Genomic DNA, 15,641 nt, shown 5'->3' on the forward strand with positions numbered 1-15,641 from the left:
CGCGAGGGCAGCGTCCCGCCCCGAGGCCGACCGCGGATGGCGGGGGCTCACCTGGACGCCGGACCCGCACAGCGGGGTCTGCAGCGGCGGCGGGCTGTACAGGATGCCGCCCGCTGGCGGGGGTTCGTGCTGAGGAAACTCGCCGTCCATGGCGGGCCCCACTGCCAGCATCGGGCGGCTCCACGACCCAGGCCGCCGAGGCGTCTATCTGGGCTTCTTGCTCCTGGGCGGCGGCATCATGACCTGGGGGGAGAGACGGCACATCCCGAGGTCAACCTCTGAGGAGTCCCTGCGAGGCTGGCGCCGAGGGGGTGGGGTCAGCACAGCAGGCCCCTGATACGGGAGGGAGGGTGTGAGCCGAGGCTCCCCCAATGTCGCAGCGGTGACAGGCGCCCCTCTGGGTTCCTGGACTCTTCCCAGGGGCTGTGCTGGCGCAGGGAGGGGGCCCGGACCCCGGCTCAGCCTGAGCGTGCTAGGGTGCTCGAGCAACCCCTCGGCTGCCGGGACAGGAGCGCACGCGGCCCCCCCCCCCCCAAGTGGGGCTCCTGGCCACAGAGAGGGGCCTGAGACAGAAAGACCAGCCCCGGGGACAGATCTCCAGGACGGTGGCAGCCCTTCCAGTGAGGCTGGGCCACCCGACCGCTTTCCCTCCCTGCCCATCACGCAACCAGCTCAGGCCCTGGGGGGATGCTCCGGCCATCTGGGCCCCACAGCGAGTAGCAGAGACTCAGCTGATCCCGCGGGCCTGGCTCTGTGACCTGGCATGTCTGAGGCTGTGAGGCAAAGTCCAACTCAGCAAGCACCTCCAGGCTGGGGGCCAGTCCTGTCCCCCTGCAGCCAGAGCAGGTTTGCAGAAGGGGCTCTGGGGGAGTCAGGGCCAAGCTGAGCCAGGAAGTGGTAAGGACACACAGCATCCCCACTGAGAATGTTCTTGTTCTCGAATGCAGGCAGACCCAGCCGGGAACACGCCTGCCATAAGAGCCGACAACAGATACACAGGATTTCCCACACGATTTCCATCTGCCCCGTGGACTGTGACCTAGGCTCCCCGGCCCCCCCCCCCCCCCCCCCCCGCCCCGCACCACTGCTCCTGGCTGAGCCCGGACCCTAGGCCGGCCCCTGTGCTCCTCAGTCAGGCAGTGGCTGAGGACATTAATCACCGAGGGGGGCAGGAAGGGGAGGCAGCTGCCACTCCCGGCCAAGCCCTGGATGAAGAAATCCTCGGGACTTCCAGTAATCACTGTCCGCACACGGGCAGCTTATGCAATCCCTCAGGGGGTGGGGAGGGGTTGCCTTCACCCCAAGCTCCTGGCCAGAGAAGGGGCCCGTGGGGCCAAGCTCCAGCCAGCTCCAAGCCTTGGTGCTGCCCTGCTCGCCTCCACTGGTCTGGGCGAGCCACGGGCTCACACCTGCGGGGAAGACGGCGCTTCCCCCTGCCTCGGTGGCCCTGGCCTGCTCTGGCCTGTGCCCTCCAGGCTCCTGGCTGGGGACCTGGTGGGACACAGACCTGGAAGCCGGGAGTGTGAAGTCCTGAGGTCTCGCTCCATAAACACACAGCTACTCGGTGATTTGGGGTCTCAGCCCTTCCTTTTAAAGATTTCGGGCTCAGGCAGATGTGGTCAGACCCAGCTCAGCCTTCTAACAACTGGATTATTATTTGACAACTCAGGGACACCTCAGCTCCTCTGAGCCCCGGTTTTGCTCAACAGGAGAACTGAGTTGTTTGGAGGTACATGGGCAAAGCTGGTCAGGCACTCAGCAGAGCCCAAGGCCCCAGCAATCCAGGGACCAGTTAGGTGACCACTGGTTTCACTGAGGCCCCAGGAAATCTCCTGGATTTGGGGGATACCCCTCGAGGGGGCTCTGCCCCCCGCACCTGGGACAGAAGGCAGGCAGGAATGACCTTAATTCAACAGAGGAAACATAGAGCTGACCACAGGCATTGGCCAGCATCCCCTCAGCCCTGGGGTTCGACCGCCCGCCCCTTCTCTGCAGCAGGTGCTCGAGATGTGTCCCCCACCTGAGGCCATCTGTTAAACCCTGTCCATACCCCACGTGTCCCGGAGTGAAGCTGAACCCCTCCCACAAACAGGTGCTTCCAGGCTCTGCAGCCACTGAGCCCTGGGCTGCCCCTTTAGAAAAGCACCATCCAGAGGCCACAGGCCAGGGAGCACGGTGGTGCTGTGGGCAGCTTCCCAGGAACCCGAGAAGAAACGAAAATACTTATCCACATGAAACCTATACACACACGTTCACAGCAGCGTGAGTCACAACGGTGTGAGGATGGCAGAACCCAATGTCCGTAAACCGGTGAGTGGATAAACACAATGTGCCCACCGCGCACGCGCACGCCCCTCAGGCGCATCTACCGCGCACGCGCACATCCCTCACCCCGAGCAGGAGCGAGGCGCCCACCCCCGCCGCCCCGCGAACGGACCCTGAACGCATGACGCTCAGGGAGGAAACCCGACACCAGACGCCACACGGGGTGAGTCCACGTGTATGAAACGTCCAGAACAGGCCCATCCACGGACAGGAGTGGGGCTCGTGGGGCCGCGGGAGGAGTGGGGGTGATGGCTGGGGGCGGGGTTCTGGAATTAGGTGGCGGGGATGTTCGTACATTGTATAGTGGAAAACGCTGAATTGTACACGTTGAAAGACCCAGTTTTACACTATGAATTTCACACTGTGCCCACCACCACCCCGGGCCCCCAGAGGCCACCCTACAGTGCCCCCTTCCTCCAAACCCCCGGGGGCCAGTGTTACCTGTCACCGCTGCGGCACCTCCACAGCCTCAGGCTTCCTGTTCCCCCATCCCCCCAAAGCCCTGGGGCAGCCCCCAAACAGCCCTCCTTCTGTTCCCTCAGACTCCAGCTGTCCTGACCCCCCGATTTCTGGCCTCTGCTGACCTCCCCTACCTCCTGCCCTTTGAACCCTGCCCTAGGCCCCGGACCCCAGAGCACCAACGCGCTGCATGCCTGGGACTTTCCAGCTGCCCCAGGACCAGCCCCGCGAGTACCAGGTGGGGTCTTGGGGCACGAGGGGAGGTAACAAAGGCTGGCCCGCTGGGTCAGAGCTCAGCACCCATGTGGTGGGCCCGGCGTGTATTTTTAGAACATCCCGTGACAGGTGAAGCGTGGGTGCTCACAGAGGCCTACGCTTCACAATCGTGGTTTGTGTTCAGACAATTTCCTTTTGAGATCAGGTTTTCGAATGAGTCATTGTGAAAGAAAAAGATCAAGGAATCAGTGGCCCAGACAGGACAACGGGGCAGCGCAGCATGGAGGGAGGCCAAGGCCTGGAAGAGCCCGTCTTTCTCATACGCCCCGGACGGCAGGCACCTGCGGGCACCCAGCCTCTCTGCCAACCCCCTCAGCCCTGTGGGCCTGCCCCCCAGACGCTGTGAGCAGGCTGTCCCGACCCTGATGGCTGCCCAGACTGCCTGCCCGCTCCCACTTGTTACCTTGTCTGGACCCCGCCAGGCCAGGACGACGTCGTCCCCCGCCCTGGGAACTGTCTCTGGGCAGCAGGGACTGGCTGGCCTCCCACAGGGCACAAGACGGTGGCCTCTCTGGCCGTCCTTCCACCTGGCTCTGAGTGAAGATCCAGGGATACCAGCAGGGGTCAGGTGGGGGAGGGAGGGTGGGGGGGACGGGGGCCCAACAGAGGCTGGCCAGGGCTCTTTGAGGCTCGGCTCTCAGGGCAGAGGCCCTGGTAAAATCCAGAGGCCTGATGAGACCCCAACTTGGCCAACCAGGACTGTCTGGGGAGGGTGTGCCTGTGGACCCCACACCGAGCGACGGATGGGGAGCCGCGGGTCAGAGCCGGCCTGGGGCTGTCCCAGTGGGGGTGCCCAGGAAGGGACATGGGCAGGGGCATCCAGAGAACTCCTCTGCTCCCAGACAGAGGGGCCCAGCCAAGATGAGCTGTGCAGGTGTCAGAAGGAGGCAGGCAGCCAGGCAGGGTTCCACGTGGAGGGGAGACCCCACGGCCTGTGCTGGGGGCCCCAGTCCAGAGCAGAGATCCTACCTGGGCTCCAGGCATAGCTCAGCTCTCCCAGACCCTCCGAGGGAACGCACCCCCCCAAATAGTGGCCTTCATGGGTGCTCTGGGCCCAAGGACGAAAAGGAAGGGGAGGGAGGGGCTAGGGTCCCCAGGGAAGACGTTGTGGGGGCTCCTGCCTCCCTCATCTGCTGAGGCCAGAGTGGCAGGCAAACAGTAAAGGGGGCGGGGGCCAGACAGGGTGCCAGCAATGGGGCAGGAGAGGTGCGGGCCACGGCCATTCCCTAAATTCACATCCACTGGGAACCTGTGAACGGGGCCTCGCCTGGAAATAGGGTTTTAGTTGATGCAATCAGCAAAGATGGGGTCCTACTGGGGTAGAGTGGGCCTACTGCAAAGACTGGTACCCCTATACGAGGGAGATTCAAACACAGACACAGAGGAGATGGCCATGTGACCTTGGGTCACAGCCCAGGCCCTGCCACACCTTGACCTCAGACCTCTGGGCTCCAGGACTGGAAGAGAATAAAGCTCCGTGGTTTAAGCGGCCCACTGTGTGGTCAGTTGGCAAGGCCACCCCAGCACACTCTGACCGGAGGGGAAAGCAAACCCCAGCTGGAGCCACCCCAACCCTCAGTCCGAGTCTCTGTGACCCCGGGAGCACTGCCGACCAGGAGCTCTGGGCGAGGCTGGCGGCAAGCACGTGACCTCGGATCTCTAGAGTTCCCAGGAGGCATCCGGAACGCAACAGCTCTGAGATGCTGAAGACAGGGCAGGAGCCCCGGCGCCCGGTGCCCAGGTCAGGCAGGGCAGGAAGGGGGAGCCCCTGCATCTGAGACAAGGACAAGGTGGGCTGGCCCAGAATCCCCATTTGAGAGCACAGCTGTCCAGGGGTTCAATTTCCAGTTCTGTTCTCAACGGGCCCCCAGAGGCCCATCCAGACCCCATTCCCCAGGGGCCACATCTCAACTGAGGGGCTCCCGCATGTCCGGTCCTGCCGTCCTGCGGGGACGTGAGGCCCGGCGCCCCCGCACACCTTCGCCTGGGGGGCCGAGCTCTGGCTAGCACGGGCGGCGGCCACACCGGGCTGGACGGGGAGCCCGGACGCCCCGGCCCTGGCCTGCGTGGTCAGCACGCGGCTCGGTGCGAGGCCGGGAAGTGGACAGAAAGTGCAGGTGGCTCCGGCAGGAGGGACACCACAGGCCCGTGACCCCAACCTGACGCCCAGGAGCGACAGCAGCACGCAGGGCCCCGCTCGCCACCTGGGGTCGGTGGGGGGGGGCCAGGCGGGGGCGACAGACCCGGCCCGGCGGAGCACTCGGCATTGTGTCAGTGTTCTCTCGCTCGCCCGGGCAAGGGCCAGCCAGGAGGGCGAGAAACTGCATCCGGGGAAGCGGGACCAACCCCAGATGGACGGGACGACACCCTGTGAGGCACGGAGAGCCTGGAGCCGAGCTCTGGGGGAGCCTCGGGGTTGCCTGCGGCAATCCGTCCGCCTCTCCGGGCAGCGCCTCTGCCGGCCGTGTGCCCACGGACCCCAGCCCGTGGGTCCAGGGTAGCCTGGCCAAGTCAGCAGCAGCGCCTGTGACAGCCCACGAAGGTCAGGGTGGAAGGACAGCCCCCGGCGGGGCAGGCGCTTTATAAAGCAGCCTGTGACAGACGCCGGGTTGACGGCAGCCCCGGGGAGGCCAGCGAGGGTGCTCTGCCAGCCCCACGGGCACAGCTTTGGGGGCACACAGCCCTGCGCAACCCATCCAAGGGCCCAGAGGGGAATGGGGACCGGAACAGGGAGCCTCCTCGGTCATGGCTGAGGACGCTGGAGTCTGGGTCTCGGGAGGGGCCCCCTGAGCCCGAGGGGGCTCACTTCCGGGTGTGGTCCAATGGTTTCCCACGGTGCTGCACCGACCCACCTGCCCACGGGCGGGGACCGCTGTTGCCGGCCAGCCCGCTCCCGCCACCGGGAGCGGTGCTCCCAGCCCGCCGCTTAAGGGTGCTAGGCCTTCAAACCTCTGTCCCCGACACCAACACCTCCTACAGGCGCTGAGCACCCCCCACGTGGCTTCTTCTGGGAAGTGCCTCTTCAGGTCTGCGCCTGCTCGCGGTTTTTAAGAGGCATCGTGCACACTGAGCTTGTGGTCTCCTCTGACACCCACGTCTTCTTCCCGCGAGCAGGTTTTAGGGCCAAAGCCCACCGGCCCGACGTCCCGGTTCCTTGACAGCGACGTGCCCCCGCGCGGTCTGTCCGTGCGGAGGGTGGTCTGTCTGTCCCGGTGCTTGCTGTCACCTCTGCCAGTGTCGGGCTTGCTTCAGGCCGGCTGGCGTGCCAGGTGTCTCCTGAGCCCCCAGGGAACCCTGAGCAGGACAGGGCTACTGCTGCCCACACGGGGTCACGCCGGTCCCAGGTGTGCGGCCTGACCCGTCCACACCCTCCTCAGGCTCCCGAGGGCCAGCCTGGTGCAAGACCATCGCCAGGGACCTTCACCCAAACCCAAAGAGCAAATGGTGTCCCGTGAGAGGGGGAGGGCTCCTCCGGGCTCGGGCCGGTCCCGGGGACGGCGGTGGCGCCACGCGGTCTCACACGCCCCGTCCCGAGCAAACGCCGGCACCGGGCCGTGCCCGCCTCTGGGAAGAGGGCAGAGGCCCCCAAATCGCAGCAGCAGGAACCCCAAGCTCTGGGCGTCACGAGGCCCGGGCTCCGTGCTGGGTCCCTCTCGCGGGCAGACGCGGCGTCCGGAGGACACAGGCCCGCGTCCCTGTCGCCGGCAGCAGCACACGGAAGCCTCCCTCAAGTTCGAGCCTCTCACTCCCCTTCAGCCTCCAGTGAGAAGGTTTTCTGCCTTTTTGGGGGGGAGGGGCAGAGACAGAGGGAGAGAGAGAATCCCAAGCAGGCTCCACTGTCAGCACAGAGCCCAACACAAGGCTCAAACCCACGAACCGTGAGATCGTGGCCTGAGCCGAAGCCGAGACTCGGGTGCTTAACCGAGTGAGCCAGCCAGGCGCCCCTAAAGGTGCTCTGCTTTTGAGGACCTCGGGAGAATGCTGGGTCCCTGGGGAATCCAGGGTCACCCCCCACCTCAGGGGCCTCGAGGGACCTGGTCTCTGGGACTATTACTGAGCCAACCACACAAGTCGAGTAGAGCATAGCTCATAACGGACCAGCGGACAGCCAGGCTGGCCCAGTGTCCCCCATAATAACAGTCTGTGGAGAACAGAAGCCCCCCGCAACCCCTTCTCTGGGAAGCCTCCCAGAGTCCTCAGAGGAGCCGGGGCAGGGGGCGGGGGGCGGGGGGCGGCTGGGACAGCACAGCCTACACTATGCAGGAATGTGGCCCGGGGCTTCCAGATGGGCTGGTTCTTTGAGAGACACGGCAGACCCAGATTTGGGGGTGGCAGCCCCTGATTTCTCAAAGTTGGCAATCCAGCCGTCATGTCACACCCTCCTTATGTGGGGTGACTTCCTGCAGGTTCCCACAGTGCTGGGGGTGGGACCACCCAGTCCCCCTGTGACAATGCAGAACCCCTCTGCAAGGCTGTCCCTGATGGTCCCCGACACGGACCCGGGGCTCATTCGCCCCTGTCCCTGACAGTCCCCAAGATGGACCCGGGGGCTCATTCACTCTGAGCCCCGCCCTCAGGTGGCCGAGCACCTACAGGGCCAGGATCCAATCCTGGATACGCCCCCGGGCAGCTCACACATGCCTGAACGATGCCAGGAGAGGCTCCGATGCCTTGGGCCACAAGTGCTAAGCTCGGAACCACCCTGGGACTAGGCGGGGGCGTGGGGGGGGTGGCTACACCCCCACCTCATAGCTTTCAGGGCAAGTGGCCGAGGAGGACCTTCCAGAAACGCTGCTGAGCTCTGGCCCTGTGCAGACCATGCGCGAACCCAGACACAGATTCGATGCCCACGGCACCCCAGCGGGAGACAAGAGTTTGAGCAGGTCAACGGGTCCACCTTCCCACGTCCACACCTGCCACTCACACGTGCAGCTGTCGGGGCGGGGGGGGGGGGGCAGCCTTTCCTGAAGGTACCTTATGTAACATACCTTACAACGTGCAGAGGAAGACGCCACTCCTGGCACCCCCAGGCCACCCTGAGGGCAGGGATTTCTGCCCCACCTGGTGAGTCAGTGCCATAAAGGTTTACTGCTCTCTGCAGACCCGCTCCCTTCCTCCTGCCATCCCCATATCCTGTGTCAGTGGCCTCTGACCCTCTGGGTTGTGACTGCAAGGAAATGAAGGTGACCTGCCTCCAGAGTGCGGCACAGGTCGCTTTTGAAATGCAGCAGGCCTTGGAGCAAAGGAGACAGAGGCCAGTCCCAATGGGGAGTCTGGGTGTCTGCTCTCAGTGCCACCAGACCTGGTGACTCCCTTGCCATGGGGCTCTAGGGACAGGAGTCCCAGGGAAGGGCCAGCAGGTACCTGGTTCCACAGGGGCACCTGAGACGCACACAGACCTCGAGCCCCCAGGGACAGACTAAAGCCCAAATCTGCCATCACACAGCAGGGGCCACACAAACTCCTTCCCCCCCCACCCCCCCACAGGACAGGTGCTTTGTGGGCCTCCCTGGGCCATGTCCCCGCCCACCATGCTGAGGACCACACGGCTGGAGGGCACCCCCTGCAGATGGCCCAGGAGGAGTCCACAGATGACTTTAGACGGGACCAACTCCCTGGGGTCACTACGCTCCCCACTGTCACCTGGCCTCCCGGCAGGGAGGTCCCCGGGCAATCAGGGCCGTCGAAGGACAGCCAGGACAGCGCAGTACCGCCCCCCTTCCCCTATCTCCTACAGGCCCCAGGCTTTATGGGGGAGCTCCCCCGGGGCCTCCCGCCCAAGGCACCCTACATCAGAAGTCCAAACACCCCCAGGACTTCTTACGTGATGCACACTGCACACCACGTCCATCTGCACGTCCCAGACAGTGCTGGGGTTCAGGGGCGGCTCCCACCCTTCATACAGTGAGGAGATGTCTCTTCCCGTCTTCCTCGTGGGGCTGGAAGGGGCCCGCTCCCCGACACCCGCTCACCCCCAGGCCACAGCACATGGGCATCTGACCAAGGACGGGCCTTGCTGTTTTGTTCTGTGAAGGCACAGTTCACAAACCATATACTTCACATATTTACAATATACAATTCAGTGGTTTTCAGTACATTCACAGAGTTGTGCAACCATCACCTCTATCGAGTGCCAGAACATTCCATCAGCCAAAGGAAACCCTGTCCCCCTCACCCCCACCTCCTCCCCAGCCCCCGGCCCCTACGAGCCCCTTCCTGTCGCTGGATGAGCCTGCTCTGGACGTTTCACACACATGGACTCACACCCCGTGTGGCCTCTTGTGTCGGGTTCCCTCCCTGAGCGTCGCATGTTCAGGGTCCGTCCGCGGGGCGATACATAAACAAATGACAAGCCTTATTTCTGCCTCCCCTCGGGGCCTGGCAAGACCGAGCAGCAGGTGACAGAGCCTGAGCATCAGAAATCACGTTCTCAGCCCTCGCCTGAGTCACCCGCCTGGCAGAAAGGGAAGCAGGGGACCTGCGGGCCAGCTGTCCCCAATGGCAAGAAGATGAAGGAAATTTGCACAGCAGGAGCGGGGGAAAGGGCCGCTCCAAGGGACCCCACTCAGGGGAGAGGGGACCCACACTCGCGAGGCACGTCATGGACACCAGGACCCGGGCCTGCACTTGGGCACGGGCAGAGCCGGGCGGACGGCAGGTGAGCAGGAGTAAGGCCAGGCCTGGGATGGTCCGGGTGACTGTGCCTTCTGGCTGCCCCGGGAGGCCCGCTACACCCTGGCTGTGACACTCCAAGCCTGCCGCTGGCAGATCCCACGAACGTGACGCACGCTCTCTCACGTACATACAAAACACACACGCGTGCAGGCAAACGCACGCGGCACTGAGAGCACACTCACGTGGGCACAGGTACACAACTGGGCACGCAGGAGAGGCACGCACGGGTCACAGGACACATGCTGCACACACTCCCAGCACCCTCACAGGTGGGCGCGCACACGCACATGCCACACCCAACACACACGTGCACACCCTGGATGCTGCTGGCACCTTGGAGGGTGCCCCCCACTCTGCACATCAGCCTCACGGTGTTTGTACTTGAGGTTACGTTCCCCACCAGCAGAGGAACAAGCAGGTCCCCACCCCCACCCGCGGCCATAAAGGCCTGTTACCCAGAGGAGACCATCCTGGGAGGGAGGTGGCCTCTGGGGACTGGACACAGTTGCCTCTTTATTCCCGGCCGAACTCACTCGGTCAGCGTTTCCGGCCTGGCCCCTGCTGAGGGGCCTCAGGGACTTTGCTAGAACTGAGCTGGGCCAGCCTCAGCTGGTCTCGCCCCAGTGGGGGCCAGGCCTGCGGGGCCCGGGAATCCAGCCTCGGTGTCCCCCCAGATCAGGGCAGTGACTGGTCCAAGATCACGCGGCTGGAGAACACTGGCTCTGGGCTGCTGCCTGCACACTAGTGGCTGGCCCCACCCCACTCAGTCTCCAAGGGACCTAGCCCCCTGCTGCACTCAGTCCCACAGGCTCTCCTGGAAATCTGGTCCCCCCACCCGTCTTCTAAGACTCGTGTACACACACACACACACCAGGCAGATGCTGGCTCCGGGCAGGTGTGAATAGGTGTCTGCTCAGATACTCAGAGCTAATCAAAAGCGCCCTCCCCCGTCTGAGATCACAGAACGCCTTCCCCTCAGTCCCCACAGCGGCTTGTCCCTGGGCGGGCGCGGTCTTGCATCTGCCAGGCTGCTTGGGGGCCTTCTGCATACCTGCCGGCACCTTCCCGACCAGGTGAGACCCTGGGGCCATTCACCTATCCTGCCTTCTCTGGCCCACCCACCCAGTGGCCCAGACTTCATATTCAGCATTCTCTATGAAGCCTCTGGAAATGGATGTCCTAAGAGGACCGTGGCCCTAAGCACACAGCTCTGGGCTGCACTCACCCACCTCTGGGGCCTCCCCTGGGAAAATCCAGGGTGCTTGGAAAGAAAGAACACAGACAGGCTGCCCAGTGGGCCCTGGTCTCAGCGTCCAAGAAAGGAGCACCCAGCGGCTGTGCTCACAAGGGTCCACGACTGCACAGCGCCCCCCACAGCCAGGCAGGGAGGGAAAAGAGAGGCACAGGGTCAGGTCCAGCCCCGGAGGAAGGGCCAGGCCTCACATCCCAACCCAGACTGGCCTCAGACAGTCTCTGGAGTACGGTGCCTTTGACAGGTGGCCATCTGTCCTCCCTGCAGGGTCTGCAGTCCTCGGGGCCCGAGCCCCATCTTCCTTCAGCCTTTCCCTAAGCGTCTACGGGGAAGATCCAAAGATCCGCCGTGCCCGGCGGCAGGTAAGCAGGCTCCCAGCTGAAGCCTGTCCTATACCAGCCCCCCTAGCCATGCCATGAAACACTCACTACCCCCCAAACTGCCAGATGAAGCTTCACCTTGGTCGGCTTCCAGGCCAGGCACCCTCCTGTGTGGGGTGCAAACACATGGCGCCAAGCCAGCGCGGCCAGGCAGCGGCCAGGCAGGAAAGTCCTTCAGGGCAGGCAGGACCGATGTCCGTGCTGGGAAGCAGAAGCCAGGGGTGCCCCAGACACACATCTTACAGACTCAGATTTTCTTCCCCTTCAGACCATTAACCACATTATTCAGGGAGCCACCGCCTCCCAGGAGCTCCTCCGTGGCTGTCCACACCCCTACTCCCTGACTCTGGGTCTCCCAGCCTCCTGCTCCAGGGACCTGGGTGCTGGGGAGCAGCCCGGCATGGGCAGGACCCACCGCGGGCATCCCCTTCCGCACCCGCCCACCTCCAGCTCTCTGCCCACCTCCTCCCGTCCTCCTGTCCTTGGAGGCCAGGTTCCGATGCCAGCAGAGGCAAGACTCCCACCCAACACTCTGGGCGCAGTCAGCCGACCCCAGGAAGGCCCCCATCCCAAGGCCGTGGGCAACAGGAGTGTCTGGACAGAGCCGCTAGGAAAGCAGGAGAGGGCAGGAAGCGCCAAGGAGCCCGGGGTCATGGGTCACCAACATAGGAGAGGTCAGGAGGCACCCAGGGAGGAAGGGGCTGGGGTGGCGGAGGCCGGGGGGGGGGGGGGGGGGGTCACAAAAAGGGGCAGTCAGGGAATGACGGAGAAGCGGTTGTGAAGGGGGTGGTCACACAGTGCTGGAGGGTCGCTGAGAAGTGCAGGGTCAAAGGTCACCGAAGAAGTAAAGTTTGGGGATCACTAAAGAGCGCGGGATGGGGGTCCCGGTAGGGAGGGGTAAGGGAATCACTAATGGGTGGGGACGGGGGTACCGAAGAGGGAGGGAAGTAAAGGTTGGTGTGTCGCCGCGGAGGATGGGGTCAAGGTTCACGCGGAGGCGGGTCGGGAAGGGGGGTCACACAGCAGCACAGAGTCGGGGGTCGCGGAGCAGGGCGACTTCAGGGCTCACAGCTGAGCGCGCACGGGGCTTACGGCGGAGGGCGGGGTCGGGGGGGGGGTCGCTTAGGAGGGCGGGGTCAAGGCTCGAGGCAGAGGGCGGGGTCGGGGGGGGGGGGGGGTCGCCGAGGAGGGCGGGGACAGGCCGCCGCGCTCCCTCCGCCCGCGGCCCCGGAACCCCGGAACCCCCGGCCCAGGACGCAGGCGGCCGCGGGGCGGAGGGGGGGGAGGGGGGGGAAAGGCCGGGGCCCGAGCGGGCCGGGGAGCGCGGCTCGGGCTGGGCGGGGTCGGCGGAGTCGGAGCGAGGGTCGGGCCAGACGCGCCTCACCTCCGTCCTGGGTCCGGCCGGGCGCGGAGCCCGCGGCGCCTCCGTCTCTCCGAGCTTCGCCTCAGCCGCGCTCACTTCCGGGTTTCGGGCGCCATCTTGGGGGCCCCGCTCACTTCCGGTCATGCCGCGGGGCGGAGCCTCTAGTGGGCGGGTGGGTGGGCGTGGTCGTGGGCGGGGCCCCAGGGGGCCCTGCAGGGTTAGGACTCAGTGGGCCACGGGTTCCAATCCCACCCACTCCTGTTTATGTTGGGACCCCGGCTCCTGGCTTACTCGCGAGCCTCAGTTTCCTCCTATGCAAACATGGAGATCAAATTGAATCACTCCCACCTCCGGGCCCTTTCCATCCCTGCAGTCTCACACCTGAGCTTTAAGCCACTGGGAATCTCGTATAATCCGGATGTTAGCTCTAAAGCCCCCTCCTCAGATACTCCCTAAAAACCATCTGACTCGGCCCTACCCCCACCCAGTCCTGCGCTCTCCCTTAATTGCCTCCCCACCAATAGTTGTCTGCCCATTAGTCTGTCTCCACCCCAGGAGGAGTCTTGGGACCTATCGGAAGCCCCAGCGTGGAGCCCAGTAGTGGTGGGGTCTGACGAGTCCCAAGAGAGAGGCCCTGGGATCTGGGTTGCTCCCCAGCTGGCTCCCTCCCCGTTAGGGCTCCCAGGGGCCTGATGCAAACGAGGCCAGATTTGCCGCACTGCCAGGAAGAGGGTGGGACTTTGGCACAGACTGTAGATTTCCTGTGACTTGAACCCACTGGACCCACTGTGGGCTGGGCCAGGCTGGTTCAGGCAGATCCAGTCTGGGAGGCACCACCCCTTCCCTAGCTGGGTTGTCAGTAATGAAAGCCCCACCTCGCCACCAGCCAGAGGCCTCCTGTGCCCATTCCAGCCCCCTGAAATTAGAGGTTACCTCCCCATGTGCTTGTTTACTTATTAAGTAAACCCTTACGGATTCCAGTCTCTGCCTGGTCTCGAGCTGAACAAAGCTGGGGCTCCAGAGGACTCAGTTCCCAGGCCTGCCCTCAGGAAGCTCCCAATCTAGGGGGAATGGAGGCTGGACCAGACACTCCCATCTGCAAGACTGGGCCTGGGGCCCAGGGAGGGCTGAAGTCTCTGCCTAACACGTTATGGAGGAAGGGGTATTGAAGCTGGGGCTTTGAAGTTCAAGTAGGAGGTTGCCAGATAGACAAGAGTAGGAAGGGCAGTCCAGGCAAATGAAAGCTGTTCACAGACTTGTAAGGGTCTGTTTAAAACCCGTTTGACCTACAAAAATCCAGGTCAGAGTCCACCGGTAGCCAAGCCTACAAGGAAGCAGGGGAAACTGAGGTCGAGAGAGGAGAAATGATTTATTCAGAGTGAGCTTTGCTTCGGTATGTGTAGTTTTTGGCAATTTGGGTTGTAGCCTTGACTTTGAAACTATTTTTCATAGCTAATGAAAATAAGTCCTATTGAGCAACCGACAGTTAAAATTCAAAAGCACAAATAAGCTGACATGAGGGGATAGATGGCCTTCCGGTTGTGTTTTCCCATTTCCTCCCACACAGGGCCAGCCACATAATCTGTCGAGCCCAGTGAGAAATGAAGACAGAGGGCCCCCCGTTCAAATAGTGAGGATTTCAATATGGCGACAGCAGAGCATTAAACGGAGTACGGGTCCCCCTGAACACGGAGCCGGGGCAAAGCCCTGAGTCACACGCCCACAGAGCCGGCCCTGTTCCCACCATGACCTTCCGAGGTCAGGACCGCTATTACCTGTGTGTTGCTGGCGGGTAAACGGCAGCGCAGAACCGTCCAGTAGCCGGCGCAGGGTCACGGAGCGCAGGGAGGCATGGACTTGACCTCTGCCACGTCCACCTCGGGAAACCACAAGGTTTCTATGGGTAATTTTGCCTGAAATGGGGGCAGTTTGCCCAGGCCGGGGTGGGTCCAGCCATCTCAGCATGGAGTAATCTGCCAAGTCTGGGGATGTCTAGGGAATTAGTCAGATTTGGGGATTTCCAGGGAATTGCAAGAGGCAGCCCGGGAGAGCGGAAGGCACACGGCTCTGCAGGGCAGCGGCTTTGGCGGTGTGCTGTGTGACCCTCGGAAAGTTACTTAATGTCTCTGTGCCTCCATTTCCCCACCTGTAAATTTGAGGTGGGGACCTTCTAGGTTATTAAGATAGCAAAATGAACAGTTTCTTGTGTTTGGGTATTATGAATGTTTCCAGATGCACTTCTGGATCTTTCCTCACAAAAGTCCACAGAGCCACCTAAATGAGCGTTCTATGAGATAATAATGATGATGAAGCCTGAGGTTGGAGGTCTGGAGAGGAGGGATTTTTTTGTTGTTGTTGTTTAATGGTGATAAAAGGCTGGGATGGGGGCCCTGGGCAGCCCCAGCTTTCATGGCTCAGGCTGCAGAAGCTGTCACACTCAGAGGGTGGGAACACGCCTGGCTCTCATCAGATGTGCCCAAGGTCCCCTCCTCCGGTGGGGAAAAGGCTCACAGAAGACCAGAGGTCTGTCCGGTGAGGTTCTGTTTTTGGTCCAAGAGCCTTCCCCAAGCCCTCCCTCTGTCCCAGTCCCATGCAGGGACCCCCTACATATCCCCCCAGACATTTCAACCAGGCTTGAGGAAGTAGGCCACCATATAAAATACAGAACACTCAGTTAAATTTGAATTCCACGTACGTGAAGAAGAATTTCTCATGTTTAAGTATGTCCCGCGCAGTGTCTGGGATATACTTATGCAAAAGAAAGCAGCCTCCCGCGAAACCGGGAGTCCTGTTTCTATTGGTGAGATTGGGCAGCCCGGTGTGGGGAGACCACAGCAGAAATGGCGTCCCAGAGCCAGGCCAGGGGCCCCTCTGAACCTCAGTGTTCTCACCTGCCAAATGGGCACGGCCC

General features: G+C 63.0%; 1 protein-coding gene across 6 annotated transcripts in view; it reads right to left on the bottom strand.

Annotated features, from left to right (window-relative positions):
* The window catches only part of SBNO2 (strawberry notch homolog 2), a 50,499-nt gene extending 35,970 nt beyond the window's left edge, over window positions 1-14,529 (bottom strand). For 5 of the 6 annotated variants that reach the window (XM_078443749.2, XM_081791066.1, XM_081791067.1 and 2 more), the window contains exons 1-2: window positions 12,752-12,883; window positions 52-243 (exon numbers count right to left, since the gene is read on the bottom strand). In XM_078443749.2, the coding sequence (XP_078299875.2) occupies window positions 52-171 (120 nt within the window). In that variant the 5' untranslated portion in view covers window positions 172-243; window positions 12,752-12,883. Of the gene's footprint in view, window positions 1-51; window positions 244-12,751; window positions 12,884-14,505 lie in introns of those variants that run through there. The other variant, XM_081791064.1, reaches the window with a different exon arrangement.
* Window positions 14,530-15,641: the final 1,112 nt, after the last annotated feature.

This window comes from Panthera onca, chromosome A2 (assembly GCF_046562875.1).
Source record: "Panthera onca isolate mPanOnc1 chromosome A2, mPanOnc1 haplotype 2, whole genome shotgun sequence".
Taxonomy (NCBI): domain Eukaryota; kingdom Metazoa; phylum Chordata; class Mammalia; order Carnivora; family Felidae; genus Panthera; species Panthera onca.